The following is a 20,588-nucleotide window of genomic DNA, read 5'->3' on the forward strand; positions in this document are numbered from 1 at the left end:
GCACTTAAACTCATCCCATAACCTATTGAGCACTCAATCTCTATTTAGATTGTGCCAATTAGACACGACAAGCTGGAACAGTTGAGAAAACAAGATGTGTGTAGCTCACTCTCGGGTGATGTTTTAACAAGCCAATGCAAATTAAACATGTGGCTCTTTCTAACTTTTTGAGCATTAAAATAAAAAAATAATATACTCCCCACATACATCTTCATCTTACACAGAAAATTATCCCCATTAATTTATGGATTTTTTGTGTTAGTTTATAGTAGCTTTTTTTTTTCTCCTTGTTGATCTTCTTCCCCACACGAGCTTCTTTTCTTTTTTAAGAACTTCCTCTGTTAGACCAGATCAGGGGTCATCCTCGCCAATCTAATTCCTCTGTTATGGCCAAGTTCTATAGATTTCTGGACAAAATTTCATTTTTTTACTCGATGAACAACACTGATTCTGTTATGGAATATCTAACAGCTAATTAAGGAAAAAGCATCTGGATCTATTATAATGAAAGTAATAGTTATATTTTGGAATAAACCAACTACATCACCTCACGAGCCCCAAAGAGAATAACAAAAAAATATTCAATAATTATAAAAGTAAAACGAAAATTAAAATAGTGCGATGAGTTGAAATTCTGAAATTTGGTCTTCATGTTTCTGAGACGTTTTCTTCTAGAAGCTGGGTATGCATTATTCTTCCTAAAGCTGGGTATGCAATTTTCTTTCTTTATTTGCTGGGTGTTTGTAAAATTCTATATAAAACTTTGTGCTGGGTTTTTATTGTGTATTTATTTTGGTGAATGAAAGGAGCTTAACTGCTTATGCAAGTTTAAAGTGCGTTTGGCTTCAATGTGGAGAAGAAGGCCATTTTAGCTCTCTTTTTATTGTACACACGCTCAAAATGGGTGAGATTCACCTTTTGTGCCAGGTCAGTTTCTTGTGTTTAATTGACACAATTCAAATAGAGATTGAGTGTTCAATAGGTCATGGGGTGAGTTTAAGTATCCAAGTGAAAAAAGGGACAAGTTTAAGGGGCTGGGTACGTGTTCAGCCTATAAATATATATAGTTATGTATACCCCTAGTTCCTAATGTGAAGAAAACCTAAATGCGTTGGATAGAATAATTCTTACCAACAAGCATGCGACGAATTTGCATTTAATACTACAAAATTCACAAACTTCAATTTCGTGAAAACATTACCCGACTTAGGAAATTTTGACTTGCCACTACTTTATTTTGTTGCACTAACAACAAAGAATTTATCACGTTAGACGATATTTGGGACTAACCCACTACCATTAATCAATTAAAATGCAATTTTTTTTAACTAGTGTTCAACTCTTTTGAATTTCCAAGAGAACTTTTACATGCCAAACAGTAGAAAAAGTTACAGAATTTTTAGCTTTTATACTATAACTAGAATTTTCTAGATGTTAGAAAATTCACACCATTTCTCGTTCTCTATTTTATCGTGCTATCTATCATGTCCAATAAAGATTTAGTTGAAAGACTTTGTGTTTATGATTATGCAGACCAGTTAAACTTCCCTTGATAGAGGGGATGTTTGTATAAGAATTTTTATTAAGAAGGCAACAAAGAAGTGAATTACATATAATGAGGACAAAATAAAAAAGAACAAGTAAGAAGGACATTGTGTTATTCAAAAATTAGGGGATAGCGGAAATAAGGTAGAGATATTTTTGGCTCTATCTAAAAGATTGCGATAATTAATAAACATTTTTTATGCCACGAAAAAAGAGTAAACAAAGCTAATATAACTGAATGAGAGAATAGTAAACTGAAACTAAAACTCTAAAATTCACATTTAACCACAAAAAGCTCAATATTTTATCCAAACCGAAAGACTAAACTAAAAATAAAAAAAAAACATAAATAACAAAACTTAAGATGTCTAATTTTCACCAAATTATTCCCTAAAACTTGATAAGAAATTAAATCTAGCTAATCTCCTTGATCTAAGCTTCTTTCTCGTCCATATTCACGACCATTTGAATGTTGTGCTCTTTAACAGGTGAATGTAACTTTCTTGGTGGTGATTGAGGAGGAAAAGGATCATCATTTGGAACATATTTTTGCCAATACCAATGCTTACTCCAAATCTTACTCATTTCATCAATAGGAATTCCTTTAGTCTCGGGAAGGAAGTGGTAGATGAATAAGGTCATGATAAAAACAAAAACAGCAAAGAATATGAAGAGACCAAACTTGAAGACACATAACATTTCTGTAAAAATTTCGGCAATGAAGAAAGTGAAAATCATGTTGACAGACACATTCACTGCCTGGCCTGCAGATCGAACTTCTAGAGGGAAAATTTCACTTGGAACCAACCATCCTAAAGGTCCCCATGACCATGCAAAACCAGCAACGTATACGCAGATGAAGAACACCACAAAAGATGCATACCATACTGGCAATTCCCCTGGATTACCACTTGTCCCAAATTTGAGTGCAATAGAAATTGCTATAATAATCTGAACCAAAAACATAAATAAGAAAACCGCATAGTTAGTTAATAAGTAGTACATATACGTACAATGTTGTTATTTAGGATTGAAAATATAGTCCAATTATTATACGTAGAGCGGAAATGAAAATTATTTTACACACAGAAAGTTAATATAATTAATATAGTGTAGTAATTATACCTGACAAACCAACATTTGCAAACCACCTTCAATAAAGAGAACTCTCCTTCCAACCCTATCAACAGCAAGAATAGAAACAAAGGTGGCAACAAAATTAACACCCCCAGTTATCACAGCAGACATAAGCGAAGCAGTATCGCCAAAACCAATCGTCTTAAAAAGAACAGGTGCATAAAACATGATAACATTCATCCCAGTTAACTGTTGAAATGCAGGAATAAGCATAGCAAATGTCAGTTGTGGCCTATTCCTTCGTTTGCGTATATTACTCCAAGGATGCTTAACTTCCTTTGATCTTTCACTTGCTTCAACCAAATCATAAAACTCTACGTCCACATTTTCAATTCCTCTGATTATTTGAAGCCTCCTTTTCGCTTCTTCCTTATTTCCACGTTCAATTAGAGAATTTGGAGTATCAGGAAGAAATAGAGAACCAACAATGAATATCAAAGCTGGTACCACTGCTCCTCCTAAACTGTAACGCCATCCATCTTTTATCTTCGCGGTGAAATAATTGATCAAATTTGCTGCAAGAATTCCAATTGTGATAGACATTTGAAACATAATGTTTAATGCACCACGGCTTTTAAATGGTGCCATCTCTGAGAGGTACACTGGCACAGACTGCAAAAAGAATTACATTGTTAATGTGTGAAATTTAGATTTAAAAAAAAAAAAAAAGTAATGTGTCTTAACATAATTCCTGAGGACAAATAAAGATCGTCATGTGCTGTATTTAAAATATATAGACTGATTTTGTATCATTTTGTAACTGTACATGAACTTATTCTAATTTTAGTAAATAAATGTTAGTAAATCTGGAAGTCGAATACCTCAAATCAGAAACAAACTAAAAAAACGACTCAGATCTGTATGATTTTATTATCAATAATGTCAAAAGATAACAACAATCATCAAGGTACGTATAAAATGTGCTTAATTTGCATAAAACATAGACAATGTCAAAAATGGTACGTATAAAATGTGCTTAATTTGCATAAAACATAGACAATGTCAAAAATGGTACGTATAAAATGTGCTTAATTTGCATAAAACATACTGTATTCAAATGGAAATCTCAAATATTTTATACTTGTTACTATCTTAGTCTATATATCTGTATGATTTTATACATATTTGATGCATTAACTAATACAATATTATTAATAAAAATCTGAAAGACAAATACTCATATCAGAAATTACGAAATATAAGATAAAACATTCAGACATAAACAACAAAAGAATCATATTTCAGTTTCGTTTTAATTCATAAAATCTTCTGCTAATAACATCCATTTTAGTATATGGTTTCATGTTTCAATTACATGTAATAAAATACCTCAGAAACATTTTAAGACAAAAATCACATTTTTACTTCATAAAATGAAAAACTTGAATCCCGACTATTAAAAAAGAAGAAGACATATTTATAAAAAAAAAATATACGTACCTGATTGGCAAAACCAATACCACAACCAAGAAGAACTCTACCAATAATGAGCATAGCCACATTTTGGGCTAAGCCATTAATAATAGCACCAAAGCAAAAAAGAACTCCACCAAAAAGCATAGACAATCTTCGACCCATACGTCTAGTTATAGTTGAAGCAAACCAAGATGCAACAAGCGCAGCCAAATATAAAGAAGATGTAAATAGTGTCAATTTCGAGCTATTAAATTTGCAGTACTGATTCGTTGACACTGTGTGTAATACTTCCTTTGCATATACATCTGGAAAAAACTTCTCCAAAAATTTAGGCATCGACGTCACCCCCCCTAGTCAACAACAAAAAAATTCACACTATGTTAATATAATCTAATCGTCAATGCATATAACCTAACTCCGCTATCGGTGCACTAAGCTACCGCTATGCGCGGGATCCGGAGAAGGGCCGGACCATAAGGGCTTATCGTACGCAACCTTACCCTACATTTCTGCAAGAGGCTGTTTATACGACTCGTACCTTTCTAGTCACATAGAGACAACTTTACCAATTCCGCCAAGGCTCCACTTTTCTAAATCCCTAGGAAGAGATAACTACTATATGAAATGGAAAAAGAAAAAGTTTAGAAATTTATTAAATAACCTGAAATTCCAATGTCATAACCAAAGATTAAACCACCACAAGCAGCAACAATACAAGTAATGAGAACTTTAGTTGTGAGTTTTCCGGGGTATTCTTTGCCATTTGATGGTCCAATTCCACCCCCTGCCATTTTTTTTAATCTTTTAGCTCTAAGAAGAATAAAGTAATCGATTGATAACACAAGTGAAATATATAGCTGATGTACCTAGGTAAAATTATTTTTACTGATATCTACTAATGTATATCCTAAAGAGTTTCTTTCTTTTCAAACTCTTTATAAAATTATTATCTTATTGTTAGGATAGCAGTGAATCTGCAAATATCAGTAGAGTTTTAACTGGAACGGAGGTCATTTTTTGAATTTTTTTTATTGTTTAAACTGTGCAATTATTAATATTTTTCACGTACAAGTATATTGGCAACTTTGACTAGTAGAATTAATTTTATAATTAATAAGTAAAATTTCGTAAGTTAATCTCTCGATTAAATAATACTAATAAATATCTAAATTATATACATTGATTGTGTAAAAAATTATCAGTGTAATTTAACTTATTATTTACTCAATTTCTCAAATTACTAGATTGTATTTGTTATAACTTATAAACAGTTACCTCGTATTGCACGTAACTTAATTTGATATTTGTAAAAATATTAGACACTTTAGCGCACAGAACTCAAACACAATAATAAATATGAAGGGAATTTAGGAAAAAGTTGATTAATCTCTAACGAAAAAAAAGGAAGTTGATAATGGCTGCCGTTGTGGATCGCGTGTTGAGTAGTAAGTTTTTTAATTATATATATGAAAAGTTGCGGTCTTAGATACTGGACTAGCTTTGATAACAAAAAGGGATAACTCTGAATCTGAACTAAACTATTATTATTTATTAGTATATCATCTTGATATCTCATTATATTTTCGATAACACATAATCTGAAGATATGAAATAACAGTTTTAACTTTTAATTTAACCAACAAGGGTTATGGTGAAGTAATAAATATTTCTTCATTTTTAATCATATGTCTGGGATTCGAGCTCTGGGTATCGAATTACCTTTGTTAGGGAGCGGTTTACCCCCAATGTGGAGTATTCCGGAGCAAATCCGGATATATTCGGACCCCAATGAAGGAACCGGACACCGAATGGAAAATCAAAGAAAAAAAGAATTCATTTTTATTATTTTTTCAAGAGAAATGTTAGTTTGAATTTAAACGGTGCATTAGAAACAAAAACTCATATATATGCATATTCCTTTTCGTACTCCTTCTATGGTAAGCTATTTTCTTTTTAAATTATCAATATATGAAATTATCAATTTTTGTTACTTTTCTTTTTGGCGCGAAGTAACTTTAACCACTGCGGAATGGCACATTCGAATGGCGCAGTGCCTGATCAACAATAACTTTAAGAAAATTAATCGTAGCAAATTATTGTCTTATGAAATTAAAGAGAGAGAAAATCATCGGATCGGTGAATAAAATTCGAACGATAAAAAATTATTACAACTATATAGTTGGTGATACAACTAGAATAACATGATTCAAACAAATATTAATACATAACAACTAAATAAACATATGTTCACTATCAATTTAAATTGGCAAAATTCATATTTTACCCATCGATCTTATCCCCAAATTCCTCTTACACCCATCTTAAATACGGGAATAATATTATACACCAGAACTTTTAAAGGTGTGTAAATACGGGAATAATATTATACACCAAAACTTTTAAAGGCGTGTCAATTACACACCACTTCAGCGTTTGACCACATCTGCTTAAAGATTGCTCTTACACGCGCCAATCTGCATCTGACACGTGTCAATTCGAGAAGAAAAAAAATTGAAAAAAAAAACCTCTGCCCCCCCCCCCCCATAAAACCTCCTCTTCTCATCTTCCCAAAGAAAAAAAAATACAGAAAAGAAACCCCCTCCACCCCCTCCTCATCTTCCCAATCCCATCATCTTCTCCACCACCACCATACTACCACCAACTCTTCCACCACAAGAACTTTCTTCCCTATAAGATTCAATTCTTTGATAATTTTTAACAAGTTTTAACAACATTTATCACAAAATCCTTATATAAATTTCAAATTCAAGCTCAAACCCAAAGCTTCAAACTTGTTAATGGTATTTTTTGAATTTTATCAAAATTAATTACCTAAGTAAATTTTTACTCAACAATAATCACAAATTCAAACTAATTTTCTAGGTCATGGAACACCAAAATCAACAAGACCCGATTAAATTTTCAAGCTTTATTCAAAAAGTCAATAATGGTGATTTTTACAAGATCCAATAGCTCCTATCAGGGGCGGATGCACGCTTCCTCAAGCGGTGTCATGCGACACCGCTTCGTCGGAAAATTTTACTAAATATATGTATTAATACTGTACAGAAACGGATAAGTAAGAAAAAATGACACCATTTGACATGAATTGTCCCTTAGTGTGTCGGTTTTGTGCTTGATTTTGCTCTAAGAGGTCAAAGGTTCAAACCACAACTAGCACATTTTTCTTTTGTAAATATTTGAGAGAGCTTTTGTAGTTAAAAATTGTGATGAAGTAGAATTGAATTCAAAATATTTTTTAACTTAAGACTCAACAAAACCAATAAACTAAGGTTATCTCTTGTCTAAAACTATGATAATCAAAATAACATTCCAGTTCTTTTATAAATTTCGACACCGCTTACAAAAATTCTTGCATACGCCCCTGGCTCCTATATTCTTTTTTTCCTCTCTTCTTAGTCATGGGGGTTGGAGAGAGACGAAACATGAGGGAGTAGATAAAACTAGGATGGAGGTTGGGGAAGAAGACGAAATGGAGGGGGGGGGGGATGCTAGGGTTTGGGGTTGGGGAAGAAGACATGGGTTATATATATTTTTCTTTAATTTGAAAAGGAAATAGTAAAAAAAAAAAAGAGGGGAAATAATAAAAAAAATTAATTTCAGATGAATTTTTTAGTTTTCACGCGCCTCTTTTATGTGTAATACACACGTGTGGCACATGGCAAAAAAGGTGTGTAATTGACGCACTTTTAAAAGTTTTAGTGTGTAATACTATTCCAGTATTTAACAAGTGTGTAAGAGGAATTTGTGTACATGGTCGATAGTAAAGTATGTATTTTTCCTTATAAATTATCTATTCTTTACTTCGTTATTAGGTTTCTTAACATGTTTGTAATGATAAAACTTAAAATGTTTTTAGTTTTCATAAAATATTCAGCCCAATTACTAATGTACGCATAAATTGTAGAGGAAACAACATAAGTAGGCACTATTTTAGAAAAATTAACATAATCATAGCAGTAGGCCATGATTAACAAAAATGGCAGCAACTTAATTTCATTCTGCAGCCGTTAAGCATTTATTATGGCAACTAAACATAGACAAACACGTGATAGATTCCTAAATCAAAGGAGGGAATCAGGAATAACAACTCCAAACTTTTCTTTCGTATTTTTCAGCTCAAAATATTATCTTCCAAATATGTTTTATAAACAAAATACAGTTAAAGAAAAGATAATATCCTAAAAATATTAACGTATAATCCCATATATTAAATGTATAATTTGATAGGAAACATGTATCTTATTTTTTAGTCTATCTTGTATACTATTACATGTGATATCCCATACATATCCACGTATTTTGTATTTAACAAATGCATATTATATTATATACCATCTTGTATATTTAAAAAAAAAGATACGTAAGGTATATATGTGGAATATATACATTATATACCATTTATACATATGGTATATGTTATTTATACAGTTTAAACTGGTATGTTCTGAAAAGTGTGTGTATATATATATGACTCATGAATGCTTCACGTTTAAAGCCTTTCAATTTATTTAGTGATTGAATTTTGTGGCAGAGCGAGAAAATAGTGAAAAGGAAGAGAAAATCATTGAATAAAGGATTTTTAAATTTATTTTGACAAATTTATATTAAAGAGGGATTACTTTTTAGATATTCTTTTTTCAAAATCTTTGATATATTTAGGTAAGTGTTATTTATGAAAGAGAAGAAAAAAATTATGGAAGAGAGAGGGAAAAGGAAATGTAATAAAAGTGTATTGATGAAGATGGATCCCTTAGTTAATGAGCTACCAATGTGAAAGTGCTAAAAAAGTAAAAAAATGTGCCAATTTTGGAATAAACAAAGATTACTATCATTTATGAGAATAATTTTTAAAAAGGGAGCAACCATGTAAAAATCTCTAAATTTTATTTGAATTCATTAATTTACGACACTTTAACTCATTCAACTCACAAAAAAGGTGATGCTAAAATAATATATACTATGTAATGTATCAAGTTAATTATGTATTCCTTAATTTATAAATAGAATAAATACAGACATCAAACAATTTCATTATTTTTTTTTAGTATATAATCGTTGAATTCGAATGTGCATCCACTTACACACAACACCATGAATATGCATGTTTCTATTTCTATTTATAACATAAAAATATAATAATTTATCACTATTAAATCTGAGAACTCAATTATTCGTCATCCTTTACTTTACAAAATAGATATGTTGTTATGAACTTTTTTTTCTTAAAACATGATTGATCTAAATATTAGTATTTCTTTACAAAATAGATAAGTGAAATATATATATGTGATGTACCACAGGTAAAATATTTGTTCCTAGAGTGTTTCTTTATTTTCAAACTCCTTGGATGTATACAGGCGTCCCTAAATACTCCAGGTCATGGCCTTTTCTAAACAATTCTATGGCGAAAATAACAATATTGCAGAAGCACATGCAGCATGGATTGGTACCAACTGATGCGTGCAAAATGGATCCACACGAGCCACCCTCGAGATGGACTCTCTTTATATTGTAGATATTCTTCGTAAAGAGAGCACAACTAACTACAAGCTCAGCCAAATCACTAACAAGATTAGAGACATTCTAAACACTTCTGATATTTAGATTATGCACTGTTATAGAGAGGCGAATCACCTTGTTGATTGCTTAGCTAAAATGGCAGCAAAAAACCAGCAGACTGCTTTCTTCTACTCCAGCCAACAACTGTCTAGTGAAGCTAAGGGACCTCTTTTGCTGGATAAAGAACAGATGCCTTGTATAAGGAACAAATATGATAAGGCCAATATTTTTGTTAGCTAGATGTGTTTTGTAATTAGAGGAGGGTGATCTATTTATAAACGCATATGCCTCATCTTTTGAAGGGTGTGCTCTACCCTTGTGTTGTATCAACAAACATTATTTTTGCTAATACAACACTCCCCAATATATCTGGGAAATATCATTAAAAAAAAGTCATTGAGCAAAATTTCTAGTGTCCCAAGCATAGCCTTGTATGCTGATGAATACACTACTAAACAAACAAGGATATTTTATGCACATATCCTAAACAGAAAAGGATAATAGCTGAAAGTGAACTAAGGCCACAAATATTAGAACAACCAAAAAGTTCAAGAACAAGTGGAACACATGCATGCCAATCAGTAGAGGCAGGAGGAAATTCTATCATCCAATATGCAAGGGGTGGAACTAATGCAAGTCTATCTTTTAACCTTCACAAATTTCCTGAGCTTAGAGCAACACCTACAAAACATGGATCTGAACCAAGTAGAAAGGGGCACAATGAAAACAAATTCAAACTCCTAGAGAGGGGCAGGGATCCAAACCTTACTCTATGAAGTGGTTATTCTAGAATGTTAGAGGAGTAAATAAGAGGTATAAACAAAAGGAATTGAGGAAATACATGAATAATAATAACATCAAACTGCAGGATTGGTAGAGATAAGAGTCAAAGAGCATAATACCCAAAAGATCAGCCAATATATAATGCCAAGATAGGAGAACCTAATGAACTATCAGGAAGCAACAAATGGGAGGATATGGGTAAGCTGGGATCCAAATAATTATGCAGTGCAAATGCTTAGAACTGAAGCTCAACTAATACACTGTCATGTTAGAAGTCATACATGTACTATGAATTTCTTATTAACTGTTGTATATGGTTACAACACAATAGAACAAAGGATAGCCTTATGGGGAACCTGAAATAGGTGGCACATGGAATAAGCATACCATAGATGGTTACTAGTGACTTCAATGCAGTAATGTTACCACAAGAGAGAATGTTTGGGAATCTAGTGAGCTATGCAGAGAATAAGACTATGTTGATTGTATGCAAGTATTAACGCTCAACGAATTTCAATAGAAAGGTGAATACTATACATGGACTAATAAATAAAGTGGCACTGATAGAATCTATTGTAGACTAGACTGAACATTTGGGAATTATGAGTGGATGATGCAATGAGGACACTTACATGTAGTATATGATGTTCCCCTCATATTAGATCACTCTCCAATGGTACTAGCTATGGCTCATGTAAAGCAGAACATTAAGGCACCATTCAGATTTTTTAATGTGTGGGCTAACTATGACAACTTCTTACAACTGGTAGAACAAATATAGAAGATAATATGACTGACAATAAGATGAAAGATATATGGCTAAAGATAAAAGCCTTGAGACCCCGCTTAAAGCAGCAGAACAATGAGGAGTTCAAGTTTATATATATTGAGATTGAGAAGACTAGAGCTGAATTGATCAATACTCAGAAAAAAATCAGCAACAAGTATTCTGGTGAATTAGTGGTAATGGAGAGACATCAGCTACACAACTTGAAGAAATGGTCTATGATTGAGGAGCAAGCATTGCATCAGAAATCCAAGGCACACTGGATAAGGCTAGGAGATTCTAACACAAAATACTTCTCAGCTATTGTCAAAAAAAGAGCACAAACAAAGCAGATTAATGAGTGAATTTTAATGTTTGACACTAAACTCACAGGCTCACAAAGCATCAAATAAGAGATTGTAGCCCAACAAAAACTTGACTTATATACAGAGGTCACTGCACAAGAGGTATTCAAAGTATTGAATTCAATAGGAGATGATAAGTCCCCAGGTGTAGATGGTTACAACTCCTATTTCTTCAAAAAAGCCTAGCAAGTAGTGAAGGGAAATATAGTGGAGACAGTCAAAGAATTCTTCAATACTGAAAAATGTATAAGGCAATCAATTGTACTGCCATTACATTAGTGCCAAAGACTGCTCACCTTGCCACAATAAAGGAGTACAATCCAATAGCATGTTGTTCTATTCTATGTAAGATAATAGCAAAGATATTGGTATCTAGAATGCAACCAATGATTGTTGATATCATCTGTCACAGTCAGGATTCATACCAGGAAGGAAAATTGCTGATAATATCATACTTGCCCATGAACTAGTGAAGTCCTACTCCAGGAAGCAAGTATCACCTAGGTGCATGATTAAAATTGATCTTCAAAAGGCATACGACTCTATTGAATGGCCTTTTCTGCAGGTCATGTTTGAACTAGATTTCCCATCTTAATTTATTACACGGATAATGGAATGTGTGCATACAGTAAACTATACAATTGTGATAAATGGGAAACCAACCATGCCTTATAATGCTGCAAGGGGCATTAGGCAAGAGGATCCAATGTCCTCTTTCTCTTTTCTATGACTATAGAGTATCTCAGTAGATGCCTTAATGAGCTCAAGGAAGTAAAAGATTTTATATATCATCCTAGATGTGCTAAACTGGGAATCACCCATCTCAGTTTTGTAGATGATCTACTTATGTTCACTAGAGGAGACCTAGCATCAGTAGCAGCAATGCAACAACGCTTCCTTCACTTCTCTGTAGCTTCTGGTCTTCAGGCTAATATGGGGAAGATCTGTGTGTATTTTGGAGGGGTTCGACAACAGGAGAAATAAACAATCTTAGCTAAGCTGGGATTCAATCAAGGAAACCTCCCTTTTAAGTACCTTGGTGTACCTCTATAAACATAGAAACTGAAACTTATCCAGTGGAGGCCACTTGTTGACAAGATTACAACTTGAATTACTTCCTGGACTGCCAAAAAACTCTCCTGGGCAGGCAGGTTTCAGTTGGTGCAATCAGTTGTATTTGGGGTGCAGGCATATTGGGCTCAATTATTCTTAATACCTTCAAAAATTCTATCACTTATAAAACCTTATTGTAAGAGCTTTGTCTGGTCTGGGACTAACACAATCACAAGTAAAGCATTGGTATCATGGGAAAGATTATGCTCTCCTAAATCTATGGGAGGATTAAACCTAATCAACATTAAATTGTGCAACAAAGTTGCTGTGACAAAAATATGTTGCGACCTTGCTCATAAATAGGACAAGCTATGGATTAGATGGGTACATACATACTATATAAGAGGTCAACAAATTCAAGATGCATGCATTCCTCAACAAGCCTGTTGGATTATAAGGAAGATAATGGAAGCTGGAGAGGATCTAAAGCTAATACAAAATGATGGGTCAACAAAGAAAAGCATCACTAGTTTGATATATAAGCAGCTTCTGCCCAACAATAATAGAGTGCCCTGAAAATGTCTCATGTATAGGAATAATGCTAGACCTAAAGCCAAGATAATTATGTGGCTAGGATTACAAGGTAAATTGCTGACCAATGACAGACTCATAAGATGGGGAATGAATGTAGAAGCAAAATGCAGTCTTTGTCAAGCAGAAGAAGAATCAAGATATCACCTGCTAGAATAATTTGAATATTCCAAGAATATCTGAGTAAAGACTATATAATGGCTTCCACTACAAAGTTACAAGCCTACAAATTGGAGCCACCATCTGGAATGGGCAATCAAAAGCACAAAAGGGAGATCATCACAAGCTCAATTATTCAGGATGGCGTATGCGGAATGTCTCTATACCATATGGATGGAGAGAAATCATAGAAAATTTTAGAATAAGAGTAGACATTGGGAAGCAGTGGCAAGAGAGGTAGCAGTGATGTGCCATGTCTGAGCAGCACCACGAGTTCAAAACACCATGCACAACCTTCAGTTTTAGTATATAGTTTGTAGTTATGATGTATAGACTTTGTCTTTAGGTGCTTTATATAGATAGTCAACTGAGTTTAGTCGAGCTATGGGGTTTGTAGTGATTTACACTGGTGATTAATAAAAAACAGTTATTTACCAAAAAAATATTAGATAGAAATCAAACATAATTAATAACAAATATGCAGGGAACCAACTTTTTTCGTTGGAGAAAGTTGATAATCACTAACGAAAAAAAAGGAATTGATAATCCCTTTGCCCTTAAAATGGCTGCGGGCGTGGAATAAATTTTTATTATAAATATGAAAAATTGCAGTCTCAGACTGCAAAAACTTTTTATTTAGTTTCTACGTATCTAATTCAATTTTAAATTGTTTTGCATATAGTTCTAAAAGTTGGATAAATACTGGACTTTGATAACAAAAAGGGATAACATTGAATCTACACGAATATTATTTTATCAGTAATCTATTATATCAACTTGTTCTCCCATTAAAATTTCTGATAACATATAACCAACAACGACCCAGTATAATCCCACAAGTGGGGTCTGGGGAGGGTAATATGTACGCAGACCTTACCCCTATCCCGAAGGGTAGAGAGGCTGTTTCATTCGGATAACATATAATATGTAAAATTTCTGATAACATATAATATGTAGAATTAAGCGGTGCATTAGAAACAAATACTCAAATATATACATATTCCTTTTCGCATTCCTTTTATGGTAAAATATATATTTTTTAAATGTACCTACAAGTAACTAACCAATATTTGAATTTATCATTTTTTTTGTTAGAAGTGAATTTTTAACCACTGGAGATGGCACAGTCTGTTTCATTCTTTAGTGTTGAATGGCGCACTCCGTGATCAATAATAAGTTTAAGAAAACTAATCATAGAAAATTATTGCTGTATTTATTTGAGCACGTTAAATTTAATTATTTTAATAAAATTTCTAGTATCATTTTTGGGTACTCAAGAACAAAGAAGTTATGAAATTAAAGAAAACAAACCGGGGGCAGTAAAAACAATTTGAATGATATAAAATTAGTATAAATATATAGTTAGTGATACAAAAAGCTAGAATAATATGTTTACTAACAGTATTACCCAAAATTTAGATCTAACTTTATACAATTAAATTTATAGTAAAGTAAGGTTAATCAACAAAACTCCCACGTGAGCTATTGAGTAGAAATGAATGACAGTGATAATAGTGTAATAAATGATTCAATGATATGGAAGATAGTACTATAAATAATAATAAATGACATTTGTATAAATAAATAGATGGATGTCACCCGACAAAGGTGAGATTCCCCAATAATTCTTCTAACAAGATAGATAATGATAAGCCTTTAAATATTCGGATCCTCCTTGAATCGTGGGAGGATGAATATATAAAGATACAAGAAAAAGGTGAACTTTGTATGGATATGATAAATGAGGAATTTTCAGAGAATGTCACTGTGTTAATTTTACAAAGAGTATTCAATCCCCTGTATAACTACATTTCTTTCTATTTAGGCAGAATACATAAAATGACGCCTGAACTTGTACCCAAATCCCTGTTACACACTTGTTGATATTTTCAAACACTCAACCTTTCAAAAGTGTATCTATTACACACATCTTTGTCTACATGGCACACGCGTCCTTTACACACAAGTAAGGCGAGTGAACTACATAGTTTTGTATCTGAAGCCTCATAAAAACGCCACATGTCCAGCTTTTTCCCATTTCTTTTTTTTCCATCTCTTTCATTTTTCTTCCTCCATTAATGCTCACAGATGCTCTTTCTAATTTTTTTCTATTTACTTTTCAAATTTTATTTCGTTTTTCAAAGTAAGTAAAGCATTTTCGGATTATCAAGATATTGGTGTGAAATTATTGGCTCGAAAAGTGCGATTTCAATTAGACCTAGAAATTTTTGATTCAAAACTGCAATTATTGGCCCTAAAAATAAAGAGAATAGTTCTAAAATTATTTATGTGAAATTATTTTTTTACCAAAAATTGATGTTTGGATACTGAATTAGTTGTTGGAAGCTCCATTTCAAGCTGGAACTCATTTGGAGATGAATTGAGAGTTGGATCGAAACTTGTAAAAGAATGCCAAGTGAACAATATTTTGAATTTAAGTGTTGGATCTTAGACTTGAAGAAGTCTGAGCTTGATTATAAAAATTTTGGTAGCTGAAATTAAGATGAAGGTGGCCGCAGCCATGGTGGTTGGTCTTGGGAAGAAGATGAGTTCCTTTTCTTTTTCTTTTTCTTTTGGTTGGGTTCCTTTCGTTTTTATTCTAGACCGGCAGGTTCGTCAGTTGAGATCGAAGATCCCTTCTGTTCGTGTTCACTGGAGAGGTCAGCCTGCTGAGGCATCGACCTGGGAGTCCGAGTTCGATATGCGGAGCTGTTATCACCATCTTTTCCCTGACTCAGGTACTTCCTTCTTATGTCCGTTTGAGGACGAACGACTATTTTAGAGGTGGAGGATGTGATGACCCAAAAGTTCATCACTTGATTTATGAGTAAATTCTATGTTCCGAGTCCTTAGAAGCCTCCTTTTCCTAACCTCGATTTGTGTGCGCGATCCAGGCGCATACCCGAAATGCTTTTATGTGGAAATGTGATACAAATATTAATTTGGACTTTAAAATTGAATTTAAGTTGACCTCGGTCAATATTTTTGGTAAACAGACCCGGACCTGTGATTTGACGGTCCCGAAAAGTCCGTAGAAAAATATGGGACTTGGGCGTATTCCCGGAATCGAATTCCGAGGTCCCAAGCCTGAGAAATGAATTTTTGAAAGAAATTATTTTACTGAAAATATAAGAGTTTTTGGAAATTTGATTATATTTGAAATTTATAGTATCGGGCCCGTATTTTGGTTCCGGAGCCTGGTATAGGTTCAATATGACATTTAAGATGCGTTTGTGAAATTTTGTAAGAAACAGAAGTCGTTTGATGTGATTCAGACCCGTAGTTGTGAAATTTGATACTTTGAAAGTTTTGAGATTTTTCTTAGATTTCTATGCTAAATTCGTTGTTAAAGATGTTATTTTGGCAATTTGATCGCACGAGTAAGTCTGTATGATGTTTTTAGACTTTCGTGCATGTTTGGTTTAAAGCCTCGACGGCTCGGGTGAGTTTCGGATAGGTGTCGGAGTGATTCGAACTTAGAAAATCTGGTGTTTTTGCTGTTTGCTGGTGTCTAGGTTTTTGTTCTATGTGATTGCATAGGTAGGCCCGCGATAGCATATAGTTAATTTTGGGGGTCATCATTTGTTCTATGCGATAGCATAGGTAGGTCTGCGATAGCATAAAGTTAATTCTGGAGGTCATCATTTGTTCTATGCAATTGCATAGGTAGGTCCGCGATAGCATAGAGTTAATTCTGGGGGTCATCATTTGTTCTATGCGATTGCATAGGTAGGTCCGCGATAGCATAGAGTTAATTCTGGGGGTCATCATTTGTTCTATGCGATTGCATAGGTAGGTCCGCGATAGCATAGAGTTAATTCTGGGGGTCACCATTTTTCCTCTATGCGAACGCATACCCTGTCCCGCGATCGCAATGCCCAATTTCCCTTACCCTATGCGAACGCATGCTTTTGAGTGTGAACGCATAGGTCTGTTGCCCAGCTAATATAAACACTCTTTCAAAAATGGGCAGACCTTCTTCTTCACTATATTTTCGCGGTTTACATCCCTAAGAACGATTTTCTTCAACAATTATCATCCCCAAGTCATAGGTAGTCAATTCTAAACTTTGTTCTTTCAATTCCTTACTATTTTTCATCACTTTTAAATTAAAAATCAAGGGTTTTCATGGTAAAAATTGGGGATTTGGGTAGAGTTAGGGCTTTTTGAATAATTGGAATTTAGACCTCGTTTTGGGGTCGAATTTTGAAACTAATTGCATATTCGGGCTCGTGGGTGAATGGGAAATCGGGTTTTAGTCTGAACATCAAGTTTTGACCAAGCGGGCCCGGGGTCGATATTTGGCTTTTTGGAAAAAATGATAGAAAATCTATAATTTAGCATTGAGATTGAATTATTTAGCATTTATTGATGTTGTTAAATTAATTTGGGCTAGATACAAGTAATTTGGTGTCGAATTCTAAAGGAAAAGCGGTGTTTGAGGCTGGAGTTGGCCGTAAAAGTTTGAGGTAAGTGTTTGGTCTAATCTTAACTTGATGGATTATGAGTTGTGTCTTCTTTGCTATGTGCTAATTGTGGAGTACGACGTATAGTCATGGTGACGAGTATCTATACGTCGGTGTCAAGCATGACCGTGAGTCTTGTATAGTAATTGTTGTGACTCCGTTGTGGGTTATTGTGCTTCATATGAGGATTATCATTATTGTTCCCTTGCCAGAATGTTGTTGTCATTATTGTTCCCTTGCTGGGATGTTATTGTGATATTATTGTTCTCTTACCGGGATGTTATTATCATATTATTGTTCCCTTGCCGGCATGTTGTTGTTATATTATTGTTCCCTTGCCGGCGTGTTGTTGTTACATTATCGTTCCCTTGCCGGGATTCTTTTATGATTGGTGTTGATAAATGAAAAGGGAGCGGATTGCACGCCTGTAACGGTAACATATGAAATGGGAGCGGGTTGCACGCCTGCAACGGTAACATATGAAATGAGAGAGGGTTGCACGCCTGCAACTGTATTATATGAAATGAGAGTGGGTTGCACGGCTACAACGGTACTACGTGATTTAGGATCGGGTTGCACGCCTGCAACGGTATTACATGTGTACTTGTTTCTTATTTCCTTATCTTTTGCTGGTATTTGATTTATGGCGTTCCTTACATTTCTCTACTATTATTCTGTTGTTGCCTGCTACTCCCCGCCGCATGTTTCTCCCGCGCAGTTTTAGTTGTAATTATCTTCTTCTATTTTCGCTGTATATGATTTAACTATACAAGTTTATTTGGTAGTCTAGTCCTAGCCTTGTCACTACTTCGCCGAGGTTAGGCTAGGCAATTACCAGCACATGGGGTCGGTTGTGCTGATACTACACTCTGCACTGTGTGCACATACTGATACCGGAGCATTTGGACCGCAGTGCGGGTGCTGTCTTCAGTTAACTCAGGCGACCTAAGGTAGTCCTGCAGACGTCCGTGGGTCTTGGCGTCTCCTCCTATCTTGTCTCTTTCTGTTTTTACTTATTCAGAGATAGACTTATGTATTTCATCCATACCTTATTTGTAGTATTCTTAGACAGTCCGTGACTTGTGACACCAAATTCTGGATAGTATTGCACTTCAAAATATGTAGCAGTGTTTGGTTGAAATTTTAAGTTTCAACTTCCGCATTTCCGATTATTTAATTTTATTACGTTGTTTAATCACTTATTATTTTAAATTGTTTAATAAAAAGGGTAATGATTTTATAATATTCGGCTTGCCTAGCTTCCACGAGTAGGCGCTATCACGACTCCTGAGGGTGGGAAATCCGGGTCGTGACAAGTTGGTATCAGAGCTCTAGGTTACATAGGTCTCACAATTCACGGACAAGTGTAGTAGAGTCTGAGGGATCGGTACAGAGACGTCTGTATTTATCCCCCAAAGGCTACAGAGTTAGAAAAAACTTCACATCTATTCTTTCCTGTCGTGCGATTTTGTTCTCTCAATGCTAAATTGAAACCTCTACTCTTGTCCTTTCGTGAATGGCGAGGTCACGTACCGTTTCCTCAACCGAACATCAGCACAGACCGGTGATAGATCAGCTACGTCTTCGGAGGCTTTGTGGAGGTTGGATAGGTTTCACCAAGCTCTTCACTACCACTTTCAGCGGTGCATCTCCTGAGGATCCCCAGGATTATTTAGACAGCTGTCATGAGGTTCTTAGGAATATGGGGATAGTGGAGACCAATGGGTCGACTTTGCTACTTTTCGCTTATATAGATCCACCAAGACTTGGTGGAGGGATTATTATTTGGCTAGACCAGTTGGGTCACCAGCTTTGACTTGGGACTAGTTTTCTCAGTTATTTCGGGAGAAGTTTCTTCCTATCTCTCAGAGAGAGATCTATCGGAGGTAGTTTGAGCATCTCCAGCGAAATTCTATGACTGTTACTCAGTACGAGACCAGATTTATTGACTTGGCCCGTTATGCTCTTCTTATACTTCCCACTGAGAGAGAGAGAGTGAGGAGGTTCATTGAGGGACTCATTCAGCCTATTTGACTTCAGATGGCTAAGGAGACGGGGAGTGAGATTTCCTTTCTGGATGCGGACAATGTGGCTAGGAGGGTTGAGATGGTTCTATCATAGGGAGGTGGTTAGGGGTCTGACAAGAGGCCTTGTCATTCACGCAGATTCAGTGGTACCTCGTCTAGAGGCAAGGATTCTTTTAGTAGAGGTCATCCTCCTAGGCCTTTTCAGTCAGCACTTCAGGCTTCTCATAGTGCCCCAAGTGGCCGTGGTTCTCACATGCAATATTCCGATCAGCAGTCCTACAGTGCATCACCAGCTCCTATCAATACACCTCCGCTTTAGAGTTTTCAGGGTCGTCAGCCCCAACAGCTGAGGGATTGTTTACTTGTGGCAACACGAGGAACATTGCTAGATATTGCCCTCGAGCACCGAGCAGTTCTCAGCATCAGGGTTCCCGTGCCATGGTTCAGGCACAGAGTTTTCCACCGCCCGCTCAGCCAGCTAGAGGTGGAGGTATTAGAGGTGGAGCTCAGGCTGCTAGAGGTGGAGGCCAGCCAGCAGCAGGCCGTCCTAGAGATATAGTTCAGAGCGGTGGGCCCCAGCCCCGATGTTATACTTTTCCAGCCAGGCTTGAGGCTGAGGCTTCCGATGCAGTTATCACAGGTACTGTTCTGGTTTGTAGTAGGGATGCTTCAGTGCTATTTGATCCAGGGTCTACAT

General features: G+C 35.0%; 1 protein-coding gene across 1 annotated transcript; it reads right to left on the reverse strand.

Moving 5' to 3' along the window:
* Positions 1–1,819: 1,819 nt before the first annotated feature.
* LOC107798256 (sugar carrier protein C-like) lies at positions 1,820–4,917 on the reverse strand. The gene is made up of 4 exons (XM_016621227.2): positions 4,760–4,917; positions 4,123–4,448; positions 2,671–3,294; positions 1,820–2,496 (listed from the first exon to the last, which is right to left on the reverse strand). The coding sequence occupies exons 1-4, from the start codon at positions 4,887–4,889 to the stop codon at positions 1,978–1,980; spliced, it is 1,599 nt and encodes a 532-aa protein (XP_016476713.1). The 5' UTR covers positions 4,890–4,917; the 3' UTR covers positions 1,820–1,977.
* Positions 4,918–20,588: the final 15,671 nt, after the last annotated feature.

The sequence above is a fragment of the Nicotiana tabacum genome, chromosome 1, assembly GCF_000715075.1.
Source record: "Nicotiana tabacum cultivar K326 chromosome 1, ASM71507v2, whole genome shotgun sequence".
Lineage (NCBI taxonomy): Eukaryota > Viridiplantae > Streptophyta > Magnoliopsida > Solanales > Solanaceae > Nicotiana > Nicotiana tabacum.

Bases quoted from the DNA above. Each gene is read 5' to 3' on its own strand.
- LOC107798256 (XM_016621227.2), bottom strand. From the start codon at position 4,889: ATGGCAGGGGGTGGAATTGGACCATCAAATGGCAAAGAATACCCCGGA. The intron at 3,295-4,122 runs GTACGTATATTT...TTCTTTTTGCAG, and splicing joins GTATTGGTTTTGCCAATCAG to TCTGTGCCAGTGTACCTCTC. The intron at 2,497-2,670 runs GTATAATTACTA...TTTTTGGTTCAG, and splicing joins TGCAAATGTTGGTTTGTCAG to ATTATTATAGCAATTTCTAT.